The sequence below is a fragment of the Asterias amurensis genome, chromosome 14 (genome assembly GCF_032118995.1).
Source record: "Asterias amurensis chromosome 14, ASM3211899v1".
Classification (NCBI taxonomy): Eukaryota; Metazoa; Echinodermata; class Asteroidea; order Forcipulatida; family Asteriidae; genus Asterias; species Asterias amurensis.
Genome location: NC_092661.1, coordinates 2,840,523 through 2,860,227, shown reverse-complemented (window position 1 = coordinate 2,860,227; position 19,705 = coordinate 2,840,523). Strand labels below are relative to the sequence as shown.

The 19,705-nt window shown below is 39.2% G+C and overlaps 1 protein-coding gene across 2 annotated transcripts in view; it reads right to left on the bottom strand.

Moving 5' to 3' along the window:
• Positions 1 to 19,705, bottom strand: part of LOC139946854 (bromodomain and WD repeat-containing protein 3-like) — a 34,905-nt gene that overhangs the window by 10,690 nt on the left and 4,510 nt on the right. For both annotated transcript variants that reach the window (XM_071944593.1, XM_071944594.1), the window contains 22 exons: positions 19,145 to 19,305; positions 18,123 to 18,344; positions 16,975 to 17,075; positions 16,223 to 16,293; positions 15,297 to 15,397; positions 14,756 to 14,895; positions 13,381 to 13,540; positions 12,567 to 12,701; positions 12,164 to 12,292; positions 11,390 to 11,615; positions 10,653 to 10,943; positions 9,807 to 9,990; positions 9,486 to 9,582; positions 8,880 to 9,041; positions 7,062 to 7,141; positions 6,096 to 6,273; positions 5,390 to 5,623; positions 4,946 to 5,070; positions 3,937 to 4,131; positions 3,518 to 3,579; positions 2,039 to 2,438; positions 919 to 1,057 (listed from right to left, as the gene is read on the bottom strand). In XM_071944593.1, the coding sequence (XP_071800694.1) occupies positions 919 to 1,057; positions 2,039 to 2,438; positions 3,518 to 3,579; positions 3,937 to 4,131; positions 4,946 to 5,070; positions 5,390 to 5,623; positions 6,096 to 6,273; positions 7,062 to 7,141; positions 8,880 to 9,041; positions 9,486 to 9,582; positions 9,807 to 9,990; positions 10,653 to 10,943; positions 11,390 to 11,615; positions 12,164 to 12,292; positions 12,567 to 12,701; positions 13,381 to 13,540; positions 14,756 to 14,895; positions 15,297 to 15,397; positions 16,223 to 16,293; positions 16,975 to 17,075; positions 18,123 to 18,344; positions 19,145 to 19,305 (3,593 nt within the window). The remainder of the gene's footprint in view (positions 1 to 918; positions 1,058 to 2,038; positions 2,439 to 3,517; positions 3,580 to 3,936; positions 4,132 to 4,945; positions 5,071 to 5,389; positions 5,624 to 6,095; positions 6,274 to 7,061; positions 7,142 to 8,879; positions 9,042 to 9,485; positions 9,583 to 9,806; positions 9,991 to 10,652; positions 10,944 to 11,389; positions 11,616 to 12,163; positions 12,293 to 12,566; positions 12,702 to 13,380; positions 13,541 to 14,755; positions 14,896 to 15,296; positions 15,398 to 16,222; positions 16,294 to 16,974; positions 17,076 to 18,122; positions 18,345 to 19,144; positions 19,306 to 19,705) is intronic.

Here is a 19,705-nt window from a genome sequence, read left to right as displayed (position 1 = left end):
ACCTCAGATTTAGAATTTGAGGTCTCGAAATCAAACATCTAAAAGCACACAACTACGTGTGACAAGTGTTTTTCTTTTCTTTCGTTAATATCTCGCAACTTCGACTACCAATTGAGCTCAAATTTTCACAGGTTTGTTATTTTATGCATGTTGAGATACACCAAGTGATAAGACTGGTCTTTGACAATATTACCAATAGTGTCCAGTGTCTTTAACCCCTGGAGTTATAACTTTTGGAACAGCATCCTCAGCACTAGAACAATATATCCATGGGCCTGACTTAATTTAATTTGGAGAAAAATACAAACACGTAGACTTTAAAGCCAGTGGACACTATTGGTAATTGTCAAAGACCATGCTTCACTTGCTGTATCTCAACATACTGTGTGCATAAAATAACAAACCTGTGAAAATTTGAGCTTGATTCGTCGTCGGAGTTGCAAAATAACTATGAAATAACAAAACACCCTTATCACACGAAGTTGTGTGCTTTCAGATGCTTGATTTCGGGACCTCAAACTCTAAACTCGAGGTCTCGAAATCAAATTCGTGAAAAATTACTTCTTTCTCGAAAACTACTCCACTTCAGAGGGAGCCATTTCTCACAATGTTTTATACTACCAACCTGTCCCTTTACTAGTTACCAAGTAAGGTTTTGTGCTAATAATTATTTTGAATAATTACCAATAGTGTCCAATGCCCTTAAAAAGTCTGAATTCAGATAAAAGTTTGAACTATCTCATCCCTGACACCAGTCATAAATCCTTGTCATTTGATTGGTGGAACCTGTGTCACATGTCATAATTTACAGTGCCATGTACTTACTGCTATGATGTGCGACACTCAAGATTTAATATAGGAGTCCTATATGGATTAATATAGGATACATGTTTTTGTTTCAATCCAATCGAAACTTACCGCTGTCCGCTTTCTACTCGTTGATGGTCGGTCTTCATCCTCGCTTGAGGAGGTATCTTCAATCTTGACCAGTTCGTCTGCGTCCATCGCCCCCGTCTGTTTTTTGTAGACAACCATTGCATCCGTGCACTTTGGATTCCTGGCAAAGAAAAAAAAAATCAAAGTTTGATTCCTAAGAGCACTGTATCCTATTAAAGAAAGATGGCGAATAACACAGTTTTCACAATGTTAAAATAAAACAGAGTCTTGCGAAACTTTTAACTTCATCCAAGACCTAAAAAGACAAAAATTGCAAATCAAATTTTTAAAAATTACAAAATCCAGGTACATGAAACACTCTTTTCTTTGAGACAATTTTCACCTTGTAAACCACTACATGGTTCTATGTTAGGGGAATTGATGGTGCTATGTAAGAGAATAGGTCTTATACTTCAAAACGTAGCTCTTCATACCTTGCAGGAAAAAATACTGAGTGCTTTGATCCGCCCCTAAGGGGTGTGATAAAGCGCTATATAAAAACCTAGTATTATTATTAGAGTTACATTCAACAAGGATCTGTTCAAGAGTTCACTTAAATCATATCTTATTAGCAAGTGAATTTCAAACAGTTCTGCCAGATTTTTCACTTTTTTCAGTTTAAAGGGAATGTACACATTTGGTAATTGTCAAAGACCAGTCTTCTCACTTGGTGTATCCTAACATAAGCATAAAATAACAAGCCTCTGAAAATTTGGGCTCAATTGGTCATTGAAGTTGCGAGAAAATGATGAAAGGAAAAAACACCCTTGTTGAACGAATGTGTGCTTTCAGATAGGAATAAAAGACTTCTGGCTAGAAGTCTTTTATTGTTTGAGTGAGGAATTACCTCTTTCTCAAAACCTATGCTACTTCAGAGGGAGCCAACTCTCACAATGTTAATCGTTACCAAGTAAGTTTTAATGATAGTACATGTATTTGTTTTGAGTAATTACCAAACGTGTACCTTCCCTTTAAGAATTGTTCGTGTATCATTAAGTAAGTTTCATGCCTGTAAAGTGCATTTGGGTCTTGTCATACTGGAATGTATGTGCTTCACAAGACTGATTGATTATTATTATTTATAAGGTCCCTGAACCCTCACCTAATAATCTCCAGAAGTATCTTAGTAATGGTCTCCGCCAACTTGACGATCTTACTGTCCTTCTCGTTGAAGAGTACAGCGTTCTGCTCGATGAGTCTTATCTCCCACATCAAAGCCGACAGCCGGCGGTAGAATCTAAACTCCAGTCTCGTCTTGATCTTATTCAGATCGGTCGGGTACGCGACGATCTGCGCGTACATCGGAAAGACACCGAGATCCACGGTGGCGTTGAAGTGCTTGGCGATGCTTAGCGCCATCAGCTGATCGATACAGGAGATGATGCGTTCACATTCCATGACGTGATCCCTGTCGCCCCATTCGGCGTCTTCCGGGGTGTAGAGGGAACGCATGCGTTCGTCTTGACTGACAGGTACACTGCCGCCTGTCTCGTCCGGTAACTCTAGAATGAGTCAAAGAAAGGAAAGATGTGAATCTTTTCTTGAAGATGTTCAATAGCAGACTCACCAGATAAATCTGTGTGTGCAATTGTTCTCAGCAATGTGTGCATAATAATAATATTAAGAATAAGGATAAGAATAAGAATAAGAATAAGAATAAGAATAAGAATAAGAATAAGAATAAGAATAAGAATAAGAATAAGAATAAGAATAAGAATAAGAATAAGAATAAGAATAAGAATAAGAATAAGAATAAGAATAAGAATAAGAATAAGAATAAGAATAAGAATAAGAATAAGAATAAGAATAAGAATAAGAATAAGAATAAGAATAAGAATAAGAATAAGAATAAGAATAAGAATAAGAATAAGAATAAGAATAAGAATAAGAATAAGAATAAGAATAAGAATAAGAATAAGAATAAGAATAAGAATAAGAATAAGAATAAGAATAAGAATAAGAATAAGAATAAGAATAAGAATAAGAATAAGAATAAGAATAAGAATAAGAATAAGAATAAGAATAAGAATAAGAATAAGAATAAGAATAAGAATAAGAATAAGAATAAGAATAAGAATAAGAATAAGAATAAGAATAAGAATAAGAATAAGAACTAGAATACAAAGCATTTATATAGTGCTCTACTGAGAGCAGAGCGCTTTACAGGAGACGAGGACAAAAATAAATATAAATGAACTACGATGGGTTGGGGAAGAGAAATATATTCAGGAGGCTTTTGGAAACAGGCAACGAGGTTGCCTCTCGCCGACTGGCGAGAACCTCATTCCATAGACGCGAGGCAGCCATGGTGAATGAGCTATCCCCAGCTTTCCGTCTAGCTCTAGCAACGGAAAGCCGGGTCTGATCAACTGATGAGCGCGGTATGCCTGTATGCATCAGCAGTATTAGAGCTGTGGGAATGCATGATCAGAACTACATTAACAGTAAAAATGACCAGGCAAGTCTGCTGCCATCAGGCCACCTACTTTGAAAGTGGTAGGTTAATGTTATGTTTTTTGAGTGTTGATGTAAAATTAGTTTTGTTTTGTAATAACAATTGCAGAAATTATCCAGAACTTACGGTCTTCATCGACTGGCTCTAAATCCCAAGGACTCATTTTCTCTGCCTCACTGTTGTCCCATCTGAAGAGGGAAAACAAAAATCACAATTCAATTGTAATTTCTGGCATTAATTGTTTGTATATCATTCAAAAGCACAGTGGATACTATTACATGGTAACAGTAGGAGGGTTGAGTTTGAACTGTCACCCATTACGACCACGGAGCACAGCCCGAGATCGAAAGTGTTTGATTTTTTCAAGATGGTCTGGGAAAACCCTTATGGTACAGCAGAGAACCAACGCACAACTCAACTCACATGTGGCCCTGGCCCGGTGTCAACCAGGTTCACCTTGATGAAAGGCGAGCGCTTTACTCACATGGCAACTATTCTCCCAATTGGATGATACAAAAAAAAACTATAGAACTTGAAAAACTTACGCAACGTTGTAACACTGAAAGAAGCTATCTGGAAACTCCACTTGGAATGGCTCTTGGTTCATGATGGTACCCAGCCACCATGCATCGTCTATCATGGCTCGAAACCGGTCCCCTGCCTTCCAGTTCTGAGCGATCGAGTTGTCGTAATGCTGGCGCAACACCAAGAAATCTATAACATCTGACATGTCGTGGTACCTAGCATGATAATAATAAGACCCGAATGGCTTAACAAAAGTAAATAAGTAATAAATTAATTAAAGAGGTACGTTTCTAGCATAGATTTGAAAATGTTTATATTTGGAGCAGTTTTGATGAAGTTTGACAAGTTCTTCCACAGTGACGATGAGAAGAATGTGAGAACGAGTGACGGCCATTATGATTTAGTTAGTGTGATGTATGGGACAAGTCGAGACGTAGAGCTTGAACAGAGGGTATGACAAGGTTGGTACGGATGAAGGAGTTCTTAGAGGTGAATTTGTGGTGCATTTTGGACAAAATTTGCACATGTACCAGCACGCAAATCTGGCGTATCGGACCAAAAAGCTAGCTTGTGCAGACGTACCAATTAGGTCGCGCACAACCAATCTTATGTGCATCAGGGATAAAGAATATTAATTTTGGTTTTTACCCATACACCGATGTGTGTTAGCACTGTTTACTCAGTACTTTCCCGAGTCCAACCAGACTACCATTTAACATCTCTTATAATCGTTGCGGTACCCCCTGCCAAAACATAGGTTTCGAACTGCCTCTAGCTATTGGGCAACCTCGGTAGTCTAGTTGGTAAGACACTGCTCTAGAATTGCAAGGGTTGTGGGTTCGAATCTCACCCGAGTAACATGCCTGTGATATTTTTTTCAAAGGACTCAGGAAAGTACCGAGTATAGAGTGCTAACACACATCTGTGTATGGGTAAAAACCAAAATTAATAACCAATCTTATGTTTCCGTGTCACAAAATTTGCATCGAAGCAAAATTTGAATGCAAGGAAAGCAAGCTGAAGACTTACTTGATCGAAAAGCTTGACCCTGTCTGCTTGCGAGTTTCTGGATCTATGAAGGCAAGTTTCAGTCCGCAAAGCGTCGGAGGTCCAATCTGGTACTTAATACCAACAACTTTTACCAACTCTTGGTCCTAGAAAAAAGACCCAAACGATTTCAATCCCAATTATTGTTAAATATTTTCAATGCAGTTAATACTTGAGGGGTGTCAGGGATGTAAAAGATTTCTTGAAAATGGCTTTCATGCCTTAGTTTTCTCAGCCCACTGGCGAGATGCCAGATCAAATGATTTACAATCTATAGCCGTGGTTTAACAATCGAAAAAATGTACTCCTCATATTTATCGTTTCATGTCGCGAACAAGAACAAAAAGTACACTTTTATTTATTTTCATGAGTTTTATTGAAAATGGAAGAAAAGTAAGGCTATTTGACCTTTGACCTCTTACTCACCCTTAGTTTCCTTTTGTACCACGGTTGTTTCTTCAAGTCGATTTTATAGAGTTTCATCCTCTTGACAGCCTCGTAGTAACACTCGTGCCCCTGGCGTAGGTACACCACCTCATCACCCATCTGGGGGATGTACGGGCAGCGACGCGGGGTGGAGTCCGTTACCCAACGAGGGGGTTTCATTTCCTCTGGAAGGTCTTTTATCAATTCTTGGTCCTCGATGACGGTCGCCGGGGGCTGAGGAAACACATTTTAATTTTAAATCAGAGGGATTAAAAGATTGAAGCACCCACTGTTAGAGAGGGTCATATTTGTGTTTTTAAAAATCAGCATTTAAAGTTTTTTTTTGCCCTGAAATGAATCCCTACTCACTGTGAATAAAGATGGATGTAATAAAATTTACCTGTAGAAGTTTCAGCTTCATTAGATATCAGGTTTGTGAGAAAAATCACTGAGCAATGTTTTTTTGGAGAGCCACGTAAATCCGTTGTACATACCTAAGTAATCCATCTCACTTTGTGACTTTGTTTTTACTCATTTCTCAGTAACTACAGCACCTCAGCAAGTTCCATTTAAAGGGAAGCTTTTTATCATCATTATCTTCAAACAGTGTAAGTTTAATGTCAATCTGTGGATATTTGTGTTTTGTGTCGTACAAAGAGTACCTAAACCGTTAAAGCGCTCGAAGCTATTTTAATTATAGTCTTACTTTTTTCTTCCTTGGTTTGGACTCCTTTCTGCTCGCCTTCCTTGGGCTTGACGATTCCTCCTCGTCCTCGGAGCCACCGCTGTTAAACCTCCTCCTAGTGACCTGCCTCTGACTCCTCTTGGGTGGTTCAAGATTGATGCCAACATCGGCCGTCCAGTCAGAGTACTCACTCGTTTCACTGAAGGAAATATAAGATAATAATAAGATTTGTATAGTGCTTGTTTCTAGAAAACTACTTACTGCGTTGACACCTCAATTAGCCTTTTGAGATATGGCGGATAGTATAGGAGTGCACTGTTTGGTTTGGGTGTTTATAAAAAACAAACTTACTACAACCCAATAGTGCCGTAGTATTGTGTCCACCATTCCTCAAAATGGTTAATAAATGACATGCCTGATTGAAAAGGTAAGTTTTGAGATGTGATCAAAAACAAGCGATGTCAGTTTGTGTTCTAAGAGCCTTTTTCAAATTGCTCCGTATGACTGGAAACATCCCAGTCTAACCAAAAAGTTTCTAAAAGCATGGAATATTCTAAAAATGAATACACAAACTCTTCCTGTGGTTTAGTACATGTAACAACTGAACAACAACAATAATAATATCAACAGGTTCTTATATAGCATATTTCACAATAATGTCTCCACGCGCTTTACATAAGTTCCCCTGTCATAGGGCCAATATTTATAGTATAAAGTATCTATCCGTATGGACTGTAAAAGGGGTAACCCTGTTTCAGCCCTAGGAGTAGGTGGCAACAGCCTCTGGACAAAAATAATTGTAGCCGTCACCTTGAAGTGGCCTTCAGGCCTTGTGTGCCTGGCGACTTGCATTAAAAAAAATCTTGCTCAAGAATAAAAGTGTCATGACCAGAATTGGAACCCACACTCCGAAACCTTAACCACCAGAACTTAAAAACTTTAACTTCGACCATGACACCCTAGTAACATCCTGTCGTGACAACTCACCTTCCGCTATCACTACTGCTGTTCCATTCCACTTCATCCTCCGTGGTGTCTCCCCCACTCATCACTAACGTCTCCTCACCCTGGATACAAATACAAGAAGGAAAGAGACGATGGGGATCAGTTAAAAGTGATTAAAGCCATTGGACCCTTTCGGTACAGAAAAAAAAAAAAAAGTTCACAGATTTACAAATAATTTACAGGGTTTACAGAAGGTAATGGTGAAAGACTTCTCTTGAAATATTAGTCCATGAAATGCTTTACTTTGAGAAAACGGTAAAACAATATAAATTCTCGTTAACGAGAATTACGGATTTGTTATAAACACATGTCATGACACGGCAAAACGCGCGAAAACAGGAGTGGGTTTTCCCGTTATTTTCTCCCGACTCCGATGTCCGATTGAGCCTAAATTTCCACAGGTTTGTTATTTTATATATAAGTTGTGATACACGAAGTGTGGGACTTGGACAAAACTGTTTACCGAAAGTGTATAATGGCTTTAAAGGAACATTACAAAATTGGTTTTGCTAACAAAACAGTTGCTGGCAGTGTAAGCACTTTATGTAATTCATCATAAACATAAACTGACAAACCTGTGGAGGTTTGAGATCGATTGGCCATCTGGGTCTCGAGAGAATAATAACCGATTACAAATTTTGCATTGCATCGGTGCCAAAACAAAAATAAATAAAACTGAGCGATAAACTCCAAACGCGAAATTAGATAATTTATTTCTCATCAAATATGACATTTCAGACAGAAATATTTCAAGGGATGTTTTCACTTATCATCATCATTAGACTGTGTAAGTTTTATGTCAATCTGTGATCTTCACGATTTTGATATAAAAAATGAGGTTTTGGAAGAGTTTAATACGTTGGTACTGCAATATTCATCATATATAATTGGGACCCTCAAGTCTCAAAGCACTTTACAGTGTAAACAATACGTAAACAAAATTAAGTAAAATGGGTGAGTTTAAAGGCAGTGGACACTATTGGTAATTACTCAAAATAAGTATTAGCATAAAACCTTACTTGGTAACAAGTACTGGGGAGCTGTTGATAGTATAAAACATTGTGAGAAACGGCTCCCTCGGAAGTAACGTAGTTTTCGAGAAAGATGTAATTTTTCACAAATTTGATTTTGAGACCTCAGATTTAGAATTTGAGGTCTCAAAATCAAGCATCTAAAAGCACACAACTTCATGTGACAAGGGTGTTTTTTCTTTCATTAATGTCATGAATGTCTCGCAACTTCGACGACCAATTGAGCTCAAATTTTCACAGCTTTGTTATTTTGTGCATATGTTGAGATACACCAAGTGAGAAGACTGGTCTTTGACAATTACCAATAATGTCCAGTGTCTTTAAGTTTACAATATGAAAAGGAGGTAATGGAAGAGTTATAATTGGGACACTGACATTGTCAACAAGTCTCAAAGGTTTAGTGTAAACGATATGTACAAATGAAGAAACATGCAAATGAGAATCAAAGTAAAATGGGCGAGTTTAAAGCATAAAGCAGAATGATAATATATGCTTGAGAACCTAATCTTCGATCCATAATAAACAAGTTGCAAAAAATATAAAATATGATCAAACAAGAAAAAGGGATAAAAGAAAAAAGAGTGTAAAGTGAGGATAAAAAGGAGGTAGTAGTTGAGAAGAATTGGTAAAACTTGACATAAACATTTTTTGTTTACACTCTGTACGTTTTTGGGTGTTTTTTGAGGGTGACCAAACAAGAATCATATTGTTGTGCCTGTCCCGAATCAGGAAGAAGGGGGTTGTGGGTCAATGGTCAATCGACTCTTACCTCATCGTCGGTGTTGATCTCCTCTCGGTCTTGTTCCCTCTGTTCTCTTTCGCGTTGCACCCTTCTTTGCTTCCTGAGGGTCTCTCTACTGGAGCGGGTACCATACCCATGGTTGGCCCTCTTCTTTTTCCTGAGTCGTTCCTGAGAGTCACCAGAGTCCTCCTGTACATTGTACATGACAAAAAGATCGGTTATCATGGCACCAGACTATACCAGCAGCAGTGGGCCGATTAGGAATATACTGCCCAAATTGGATTCATCAAACAAATTTTATATTTTGAAACAGTTTTCAACACCTAAAAAGTTAAAAAGGGCACCAGAATATACCAAAAGTAGTTGGCCGATTAGGAATGCACAGCCCAAATTGGATTCATCACACAAATTGTATATTTTGAAACCGTTTTCAACACCAAAAAAAAGTTATGAGGGCACCAGAATATACCAAAAGTAGTTGGCCAAATAGGAATGCACTGCCCAAATTCTTTATTTTAAACAAGTTTTCAAGATGTATTCAAATGATCTTATGTCACTAAAGGCTTTAAAAAAATAATAATAAAATAAACAGAAGGGTGGAGTCCAACCCAGAAGCATTTTCTTAAGACATACCCTTTGAAGGAATGCCACCGATGGTTTCCTCCTTTTCTCCATCTTGAAGTGACACTGTTCCTCTTCTAGGAGCAAATGCCTTCTTTTCTCAAAACTCCTGCAATGTAAAGAGTTCAAAATTAAATTGATAGTCAGATTTAACTATAGATGCCTAAATGTTTATCTCTAAATTTACATCACTTACTACTTTTTGTAAACTCAACTGAATACGTTTAGTCTTCGGACTTGTTGTTTGGTATAATTAATAAAACCGAAATGAATAAATGAAAGAGTGAGACTCAGACTTAGAGTCATGTTTCTGCTACATGAACTCCATCTCACCTTAGCAACGAGGCAGGAAGTTCAGGGACCACAACCCTCTCACTCCAGGCCAAGAGGTCTGCCTGGGATGCCTGCTGACTGATCGGAACATTCCCCGTAGCTTGCCGTACTCCTTCAATCTCACCGCTACGTCTTACACCTCTAGGAGACACAGCTGAGGGGCTAAGGGGACCATTGAGGCTACCTAAAAATACCAACAAGAGATCATTTTAGAGACCACTGTAGTGTGATTTTGAGCTGGGCGTAATTTCTAAGAGACCCTTAGGCACAAAAAGTAGTTAAGCATAAAATAAATTTACTTTACAGAATAAGGTTACATGTACCAACCAACAAAATGGCATGTACATGTATACACTTCATTTCAACATTAAAGTGGTTGAGAAATTGGTCTTGCACTTACAAGCTTTAAAGGGTTTTAGTACCTTTTGTAGATCGGCCATGACATGAATCGCATGTCACATCAAAATCACAGAGCAATGTTTTCAGGAGAGTCGCATAAGTCCGTTGCTTTAACAAATTTGTCTCACTGAGACGAATATTACTTTTGTGAAATTGTTCTGATCATTTCTAAGCAAGTAATATTTTAAGGGAAGCTTTCTACCATCATTATCTTCAAACCCTGTAAGTTTAACGAAATCTGTGGACGTTTGTGTTTTGTGTCATACAAAAAGTAACCAAACAAAACTATACTCCCTCGGCAAGAAATACTTTAAGGAAAGCTTTCTACCATCAAATCTGTAAGACCGTGTAAGTTTAACATATTTAATGTAAATCTGTGGACGTTTGTGTTTGGTGTTTTACAAAACGCACCCAAAGCCCTTAAGAAATTAAGAGTAAATGACTTACCCCTGCTTGGAGTGGCTGGCCTTGGGCCCGGGATACCAACAGGCGGTGGCATAGCTGCTGCAGCAGCAACATCAGCAGCGCTCGGACCGTCCCCATGCCCGTCTTGCTCCCTCTGCATCTGCTCGATCATCTCATCTAAGATGCTAGACGCTTGGTGAGACTCGTTGAGGTCCATCTCTTCTTGGGGTAGCATCGGCTCTTCTTGAGAGGGCTCTGGGGGTACCAGTCGTGGTGGACCTCCTCGGGCCGGTGGCGCCGGCCTGACTGGCTCGCTGATGACTTCATGTTCACCTTGAGAAATAAGCAATTTTTGACATAATCAAGACACACTGAAAATGGGGATGTACCAGAAATTATTAATCATGAGACTTTTTTTATAATAATAATAGTGGCTTCTTATATAGCGCTCATCCATCACTCAGCGACACTCCAGGCGCTTTAACGTTCAGTATTTTCTTATAAGGTAGCACCATTTACATAGGATGTAAGGGATTACAAGGTGCTGTGGCGCATTATGCAGCCAATCAAAAACAGCCACAAGCAAATAGAATTAGCTGTCGCAAACAGCTTACCAACCAATATGGTATAAATGCACAAAAATGTTGATCACCTGACATTTGGACCCTGCGTCTTTCTCAAAAGGTAAAATGCTGGAGAAAGACTCTGCATTCAAATTTCAAAAATGAAAATTGCATCCCACTTCTGACACCGAATTTAGAAAGCATGAAGATACACACCATTAGGAGCCACACCAATCTGAGGCACCAAGGCGCTTGAGGTACAGTTCTCTCTGCCCGGGACGAGTTTCTGGTACTGGATGGGGTGAGGGTTACCGTCCATGTCCACTAAAAATGGCGGAGGCATGAGGTGAGGGGCCTGCTGCGTCTGCTCGTCTAAAACAAAATTGTTTGCATCCCGCATCAGAGGCCGGTAGTCGGTATGGAAGAACTGCTCAAAAGGCACCTGCGGAAATATGTTATCGTGATGATAATGAAGCAATCAATAGCGGCACAATAGTCTTGAGGTATTTAAAAACAAGAGTAGGAATGGGGAAAATAATTGCAAAAGAATTAAAAACAAAATGATATCTTGAATTTACAAGTGGCAGTGCTAAAAACATATGGTGTGCCAATGTAAGACACTAAGCAAGTAAATCACAGAATTGATTGCTTGAGGAGAGCCATCCATCGAGGAGTGATTCCCCTTGAGAAAGCTAACAAGGTTCGAAAGTCAGAAACTGGGATCCAGATCTTAGGAGGTTGATTGAAACAATGAAATTCCACTTTTTGATAACCCCTGGAGTTACAGATTCCAAGGATCTTTTAAGAACAGTATCCTATTAGTGCTACCCAGTAGCTCCAAAAGCATTACTTATTTAATTTTGAGAAAAAATACAGTTCTCGGCAACTACAAACACAGTTTGAGTTCAGACAAAATTCTGTACAATCTCATCCCTGTAGACGCAAAATATTATTCAAAATAAAACAAAAATAATAAAAATTACAAATTACCTTTGAATATCTCTCGCTTGACCCCCATCCAAATATGGCAAGATGACCGTGAGAGTCTGTAGCTGCAATGTACTGACCATCTGGAGAGAACTTACAGTCAAACATAGCACCGTGACCTTGACCCTCAATCTGAGATAAACAAAGTTTCAGAAAATAGATTTCAATAATCACAGTACAATAAACACAACACAATAACTACACTGCAATCAATGCAATACAATAAATAAATTTTAAAGCACTCTTACTCATCAAAGATGGTGACACAGCGCTAAAAAGAGTCTAAAATAACAACTACGACTAAATTTCTGCATCATCATGCTTTTAAGTTTTGGATTTCTTTAGCAACTCCCGAAGGAATGGTCATAGCCATGTAGTCACCTATTCAGATGCGGTTTTGACTTACATTGTTGTAGTAGCTGAAGATTTTGTTGCCAGTATCGAGATCCCAGAGAATGATTAAACCGTCGTGTCCAGCACTCAGGAATATCCTGGTATCTATCGGATGACCCTCAAGCACAAACACCTCATCCGTGTGCGACTGGAAAGGGAAAAATCAAATAAATGGCATTATAATAAAAAATAATAATAACAACAACAGAAAATTTATATGGCGAACAGTATCTGGAGGACCATTTACAGGCGCCGGTCGCTGGTAAATCATTGTGGCTTAATAAAATAAAATTGGAAAAAAAATAGGTTTATAAGACGGCGATGGAATAATGACAGATCAGCTTTATGAAATTTGGCCCTGCAGCCGATTTCACAAAGCGCTAGGATTAATCCTACTTCCAGTTAGGACAAGTAACCAGTCCTAAGTTAGGATGGGTTTAATGCTTCCTTCGTGTTTCGATATGGAACTGAACCCGTCCATAGTCCTAAGATTAATCCTAAGTTAGGAAGAGTTTGCTGAAATCGACAGCTGGGGCCAATTTCATAGCGCTGCTTAAGCAAAAGAATTGCTTAAGCACGAAAATAGCTTGCTTGTTTTACTTATGCTAATGGCCAAAATTTCATGCCATATACATTGCTTGTGACTGATATTTAGCTGTTGTTTACTTAGCACAACAATTGAGTGGAGTCTTGGCCGGTAATCTGATTATACTAAGCAAGGATTTTTTTGCTTAAGCGAAATTTTGTGCTTTAGCAGCTCTATGAAATTGGGCCCTGGTCTCATCCAACTTGTCCAAAGGCCCAAAATGCTAATGAAGAAAACTTACATAGAGTTCTTGTAGTAGTTTCCCGCTGCGAGAATCCCACACTCTGAGTGAATGATCGTTGACGGCCGTTACTACTCGCTGATCGTGAAGATCCCATCCGACCATCGTTACTCTGTGTTTCATTATCTTATTGGAGTCATCGATACCTGGCGTCTTCGCTCTATAGCAAAACAAATTATGGATTCGTCATCAGAACACCCGATCGGCGATCGGAGTTGCAAACTCATAGTGGCTTGTTGTGGCTAAGCAGTTTGGTGCACTTAAAAGAACCATGATGCTTCGCCTTTCAGATGGGACGTTGGCAAGACACTTTACCATGATGCTTCACCTTTCGGATGGGACGTTGGCAAGACACTTTACCATGATGCTTCGCCTTTCGGATGGGACGTTGGCAAGACACTTTACCATGATGCTTCGCCTTTCGGATGGGACGTTGGCAAGACACTTTCCCATGATGCTTCGCCTTTCGGATAGGACGTTGGCAAGACACTTTACCATGATGCTTCGTCCTTTGAACGGGACGTAAAGCTGTTGGTTTTGTGTGTTGTGTAACGCACGTAAAAGAACCCAGTGCACTTATTGTAAAGAGAAGGGGTTAGCCCCGGTATTCCTGGTCTGATCAGCAGCATATTGCGCCACAGCACTTTGTAAACTATTACATGGTGCTGTAAAGGAATAGGTCTTACACTTCGTCGCTCCGCATATCTTACAGGAAAAAACAATGAGTGCTTGTTACGCCCCTAAGGGGAGTGATAAAGCCCTATATAGGAACCTAGTACTATTTGTATTATTATAGTGTGTGTCATTGTAAATAAAGCAAGCAAGCGATGTCCAGTATGAGTGGACAAGCATAGTTGTTGTGGAGTGTGTCTGCCATATGTACAGAATAACCCTATGCTTAAAGGCAGTGGACACTATTGGTAATTACTCAAAATAATTATAAGCAGAGAGAGAGAGGTTGATAGTATAAAACATTGTGAGAAACAGCACCCTCTGAAGTGACGTAGTTTTCGAGAAAACAGTAACTTTCCACGAATTTGATTTCGAGAACTCAGCTTTAGAATTTGAGGTCTCGAAATCAAGCATGAAAGCACACAACTTCGTGTGACAAGGCCATTTTTTCTTTCATTATAATCTCGCAACTCTGCTGACCAATTGAGTTTAAAAAAATTACAGGTTTGTTATTTTATGCATATGTTGAGATACACTAAGTGACAAAATGAGTGAGAAGACTGATCTTTGACAATTACCGATAGTGTCCACTACCTTTAACCAAGCACACTGTGAGCTGCAATGATTAAAATTTTGAGGCATCCTTGGTTTCACTACCAGAAATATATAATAATTATATTTTTCACAACTCCATTTGACTTACCCTGGAATGCGTACATCCATGTTGAGGAGAACGCTTCTCCATTCCTGGCGTTCGTATCTCCAGATTCTCGCCGTTCCGTCTTTACTCCCACTAACAAAATGAACGCTGGAGTGACAAAAGTCAATACTGTCCACGCGATCCTTTTACATAAACAGAAATATCAAATGTCAGAATCAATTTTAATAACAGTCAATCAAAGGATTGTTTCGATGCCTGAGACCATTTAAAGGCATGTGTTACGTTTGGTTATTGTCAAAGACCAGTGTTCTCACTTGTTGTATCCCATCATAACCATAAAACAAAAAGCCTGTGAAGATTTGGGCTCAATTGGTCATCGAAGTTACGAGTAAATGATGAAAGAAAAAATGCCCTTCTTGGAGGAATTTGTGTGCTTTCAAATAGGAATTAAAGACTTCTAGCTAGACCTTTGTTGCATTGTGATTGGTCAATACGCAATGGGGCGGAGCTTAATGGATCGGTCTATTGTATTCTGCTGTACTGTACTCATATGCAACTGATAGTTGTTTGCATTTCTACTTACAGTGTGGGCTTCCAGTTCACACATCTTCTCTGGACCACTGCTGGTGAACAGGTACACTCTGATAGTGGCATCGGAGCTACCAGCAACTAAAAAAGTACCTCCTACAAAGGAGAAAAAAAAAAATGTAAAAACTAATGATAAAACTAATGATAAAGAAGGGTACTAATATGTACCTTAATTACATCCAGTGGCGTAACTCTGTTGGCAAGGATCCTGCGCTAGCAATGGAAAGGTCCTGGATTAAAAACCCAACTAAGTGATTTGCCTGAGTTTTTAAAACCATTGGACACTTTCAAAAGAACAGAACAGAACACTGAACAGAACAAAAATTAAAAGTTCACAGATTTACAAATTACTAACAGGGTTTACAGAAGGTAATGGTGAAAGACTTCCCTTGAAATATTGTTCCATTACTTTTTGAGAAAACAATAAAACAATTATCAATTCTCGATATCGAGACATGTCATGACACGACGAAACGTGCAGAAACAAGGGTGGGTTTTCCCAATATTTTCTCCTGACTCCGATGACCGATTGAGCCTAAATTTTCACAGGTTTGTTATTTTATATATAAGTTGTGATACACAATGTCATATTTGATGAGTATAAATATTCTAACTTCGTGTTTGGAGTTTATCGCTCTGTGAGCGTTTAATTCATTTTTGTTTTTGCATCAATGCTATGCAACAATGTGTAATCGGTTTTTCACTATTCTCTCGCAACCCCATCTGGCCGATCGATCTCAAACTTCTACAGGTTTGTCAGTTTATGTATCTTTAAGTTTTGACAACTCCTGAAGAGCCCAAGGACTATCTTTGTGAAGTAGACCCTGGGTCTCAGATGAAAGACTTTTAACGGTTTGGGCATACCATGGATAAAGAAGTGTAATACTCAATAAATAAACAAGAAAATGAAAGTATACGAACCTGGACTGAATGAAAGACATAACATCTGGCTACCAGCTCTTGATCTTTCCGTGAATCTGATTGGCCGGGTGCTACAGGTCAAAGGTCAAAGGTCAAAAATAAGAAACTGTTAGGATTTATCAGTCTTAAAGGGTTTGGGTACTTTTTGTACGACACAAAACACAAACATACACTAAACTTACACAGCTGGAAGATAATAAGGGTAGGAAGCTTTGCTTAAAACATTTTCTGCTGAGGTGCTGTAGTTTATGAGAAATAAGCGAACGATTTCACAAAAATAATTTAGTCTCGCTGCAGTAAGACGAAATCATTTAAGCATGTACACCGGATAAACGCAACTCTTATGAAAACATTGCTCTTTTTGGGGTTGAACAAAGAATTGACTAGAGTGGGATTCGAACCAACGACCTCCGGATTAACGTGCCAGCGCTCAACCAAGTGAGCTACACTAGCCCTATATTGGTGGTGTCGCTGTTTTGTCAATATCTTTGTTCGGGGGTGCCAGTCAGAAGCCATACAACCGTTAACTGCCGTGTAGCCAGGGATCACACCCAAATTACCATACAAACTGGGAAGCGGCAGCCAGGGGATCACCTTAAAGAGAAATGCGACTTTTTGTTTCAGATATCAAACACTGCTCTGCAATTTTTCACTTTATTCGATTAAGGTAAAAGAAAGTATTGGTGACAGATTGACAAATTTAGAACTGCTTTAATCATATAAAAATATACAAGACTTATTGCAGAGCTTACTTGAATAAAAGATTATTTGCGTTCCACGTCCATATACACAGTGTACCATCAGAACCAGTCGTTGCCATGTAGCGATTGTTACCACGGTTGTATGGAGAAAACTGAAAAAAAGATGGAAACGTCGCCAATTAAAGGGAAGGTACACGTTTGGTAATTGTCAAAGATCAGTCTTCTCACTTGGTGTATCCCAACATAAGCATAAAATAACAAGCCTGTGAATATTTGAGCTCAATTGGTCATCGAAGTTGCGAGAAAATGATGAGAGAAAAAACACCCTTGTTGGACGAATTTGTATGTGTCGGACTCTGTTATAATTCGCATATTATAACATAATTTTCATAGTCCGACGAAGAATTCTTACTTTAGTTAATAGTCCGACGAAGATTATTTTATTTAGTTAAAGTTGAAACAATGACGCTATAATAAACTTAAGAATCCTCGTTGGACAACTTAAACTAAATAAAATAATCTTCGTCGGACTATTAACTAAAGAAAGAATTCTTCGTCGGACTATTAAAATTATGTTATAATATGTGAATTGGACAACTTAAACTAAATAAAATAATCTTCGTCGCACTATTAACTAAAGTAAGAATTCTTCGTCGGACTATTAAAATTATGTTATAATATGCGAATTATAACAGAGTCCGACATTTGCTTTCAGATACATGTAGGAATAAAAGACTTCTAGCTAGAAGTCTTTTAATATTTTAGTGAGAAATTACCTCTTTCTCAAAAACTACGTTACTTCAGAGAGAGCCGTTTCTCACAATGTTTTATACTATCAACAGCTCTCCAACGCTTGTTACCAAGTCAGTTTTTAAGTTAATATTTTTTTTGAGTAATTACCAAACATGTAACTTCCCTTCAAAGCACAATTAACCAAGTAGTTGAAAAATGGTAGTCTCGATTCGACAAAGCAATCAATAGTCGCAACTATGACACAAGTTGCACTGGTTGCCAAGTGGTTGATTTCACAAAGAGTTGGGACTAGTCCTAACTTAGGACTAATCCTAGAAGATATAGAAAATGTATTGCAAGTCCTAAGTTAGGACGAGTAACTTGTCTTAACTCGATATAAGACTAGTCTTAACTCTTTGTGAAATCGACCCCTGGCTTAACTTACTATTATTAAAAACTAAACTGACCTCTAATGATGTAATCATGGCAGTGTGACCATTCAACACCACGACCGGTGCCAGCGTCTGCGTATTCCAGACCCGAACTACCTTGTCAATACTCGCTGCAGCAATCAGAGTGTTCTCGTAGTTGAGGTGCATATCAACGATCTCGGAGGCGTGGCCACGGAGCGTGCCGAGAAGGCGGCCATCGAGGGTACTCCAGATCTTGACAAGGTGGTCATCCGCACCCTGTTAGAGTAAAAATATAACCTATTCCTTAATTTCATTTTTAAATTGTACATTCAGAAGCTCATGAAGTCACTCTCTCAAACAACTACTGTCTCAGGAGTTTGCAAGACCACACATTGTTGTCTCACCCATCAAGAAAATTAACCTAAGGGTGCCTTCGATTGGCTTCCCTGGGTCGACCATGCAGTGCTCACTCGGGTGAGCCCCTGACAAGAGCTAATCAAAAGATCACACTCACACTCTCGTGGTGTTGTCCTGCCCATCTGGTCATCCCCAAGTGACCCACTTCACAAGCAGGGCACTGGGGGCTAACCCAGATGAGCCCCTGGAATGACGTCAAAGCTATTCGAATGCACCGGGGCAGACCGGGGGCGACCCAGGGAAGCTAAACGAACGCACCCTTAGTGATTGTGCATTTGTGTCACTTCTCCGAACAAGCAAAAAATCTCCCTCCTTGTATGAGACAATCATGTTCAAGTAATGTAATCAAATCAAAATTAAAAAACCATGCTATTTAGTTCATTCTTTTCTGTTTGTGTAACTTGAGTTGTTTTTCTCTGCATTTGTTTATGTTTGTAATGCGCAGTAGAGTATATCATTGTTCGGAATATAAACGTCTGTTGTTATTATTATAAATATTTTATGGGGGGGGGGGGGTGGTATAGGCCAGGGAAGGGATGAGATGATACAATGTTTATTTAGAAAAACTACATTTTTGATATCGACATTTTCGATATAACACAACCACCTACAAAAAGTAATAATAATATCTCGAGGAGTTTTCTTCGACCCATACTTACAGTAAATATCCGAATCCCTCTGCGGTCGAACGCAACACAGTAGACTGAGGAGAGGTGACCCAGTGTGCGTAGGTGAGTGGCTATCTTACCGTATTGCGAGGTAGGTAACAGGTGGTTGTGGCGTGCCACGCCCGTTCTGACACGCCCTTGAAGAACATGATCTGTTGGGAAAAAAGTATTTTGTATGAAACTCAACCTGCATATCACGGACTCCCTTTGTTTGCTCCTTTCCCTCCTGGAAGAGGCCATGAGACCGACCTCGCTGCACCTGGGTGGGCCAACTGGAAGCTGACTCAAGAGTCCGGGGATGGGCAGCTGTGGAATCAGCAGCAGAACGCATTGGTTGGTCGGCTCTACGTCCCCCGTGGTGGATCAAGAGATGATGATGGTCATCATTTTGTTTGCACACTACATGCGTCCTAACGGAGACATCCATTTCTCCCCCGAATTTTCATAGGTTTTCACAAGACATCCCACAACGCCCCACTAACAATCTGTTTACTCTTCCAAACGTTTTTATATGCCATCGATGTATATAGGATTTGAGGCATTGCATAATGA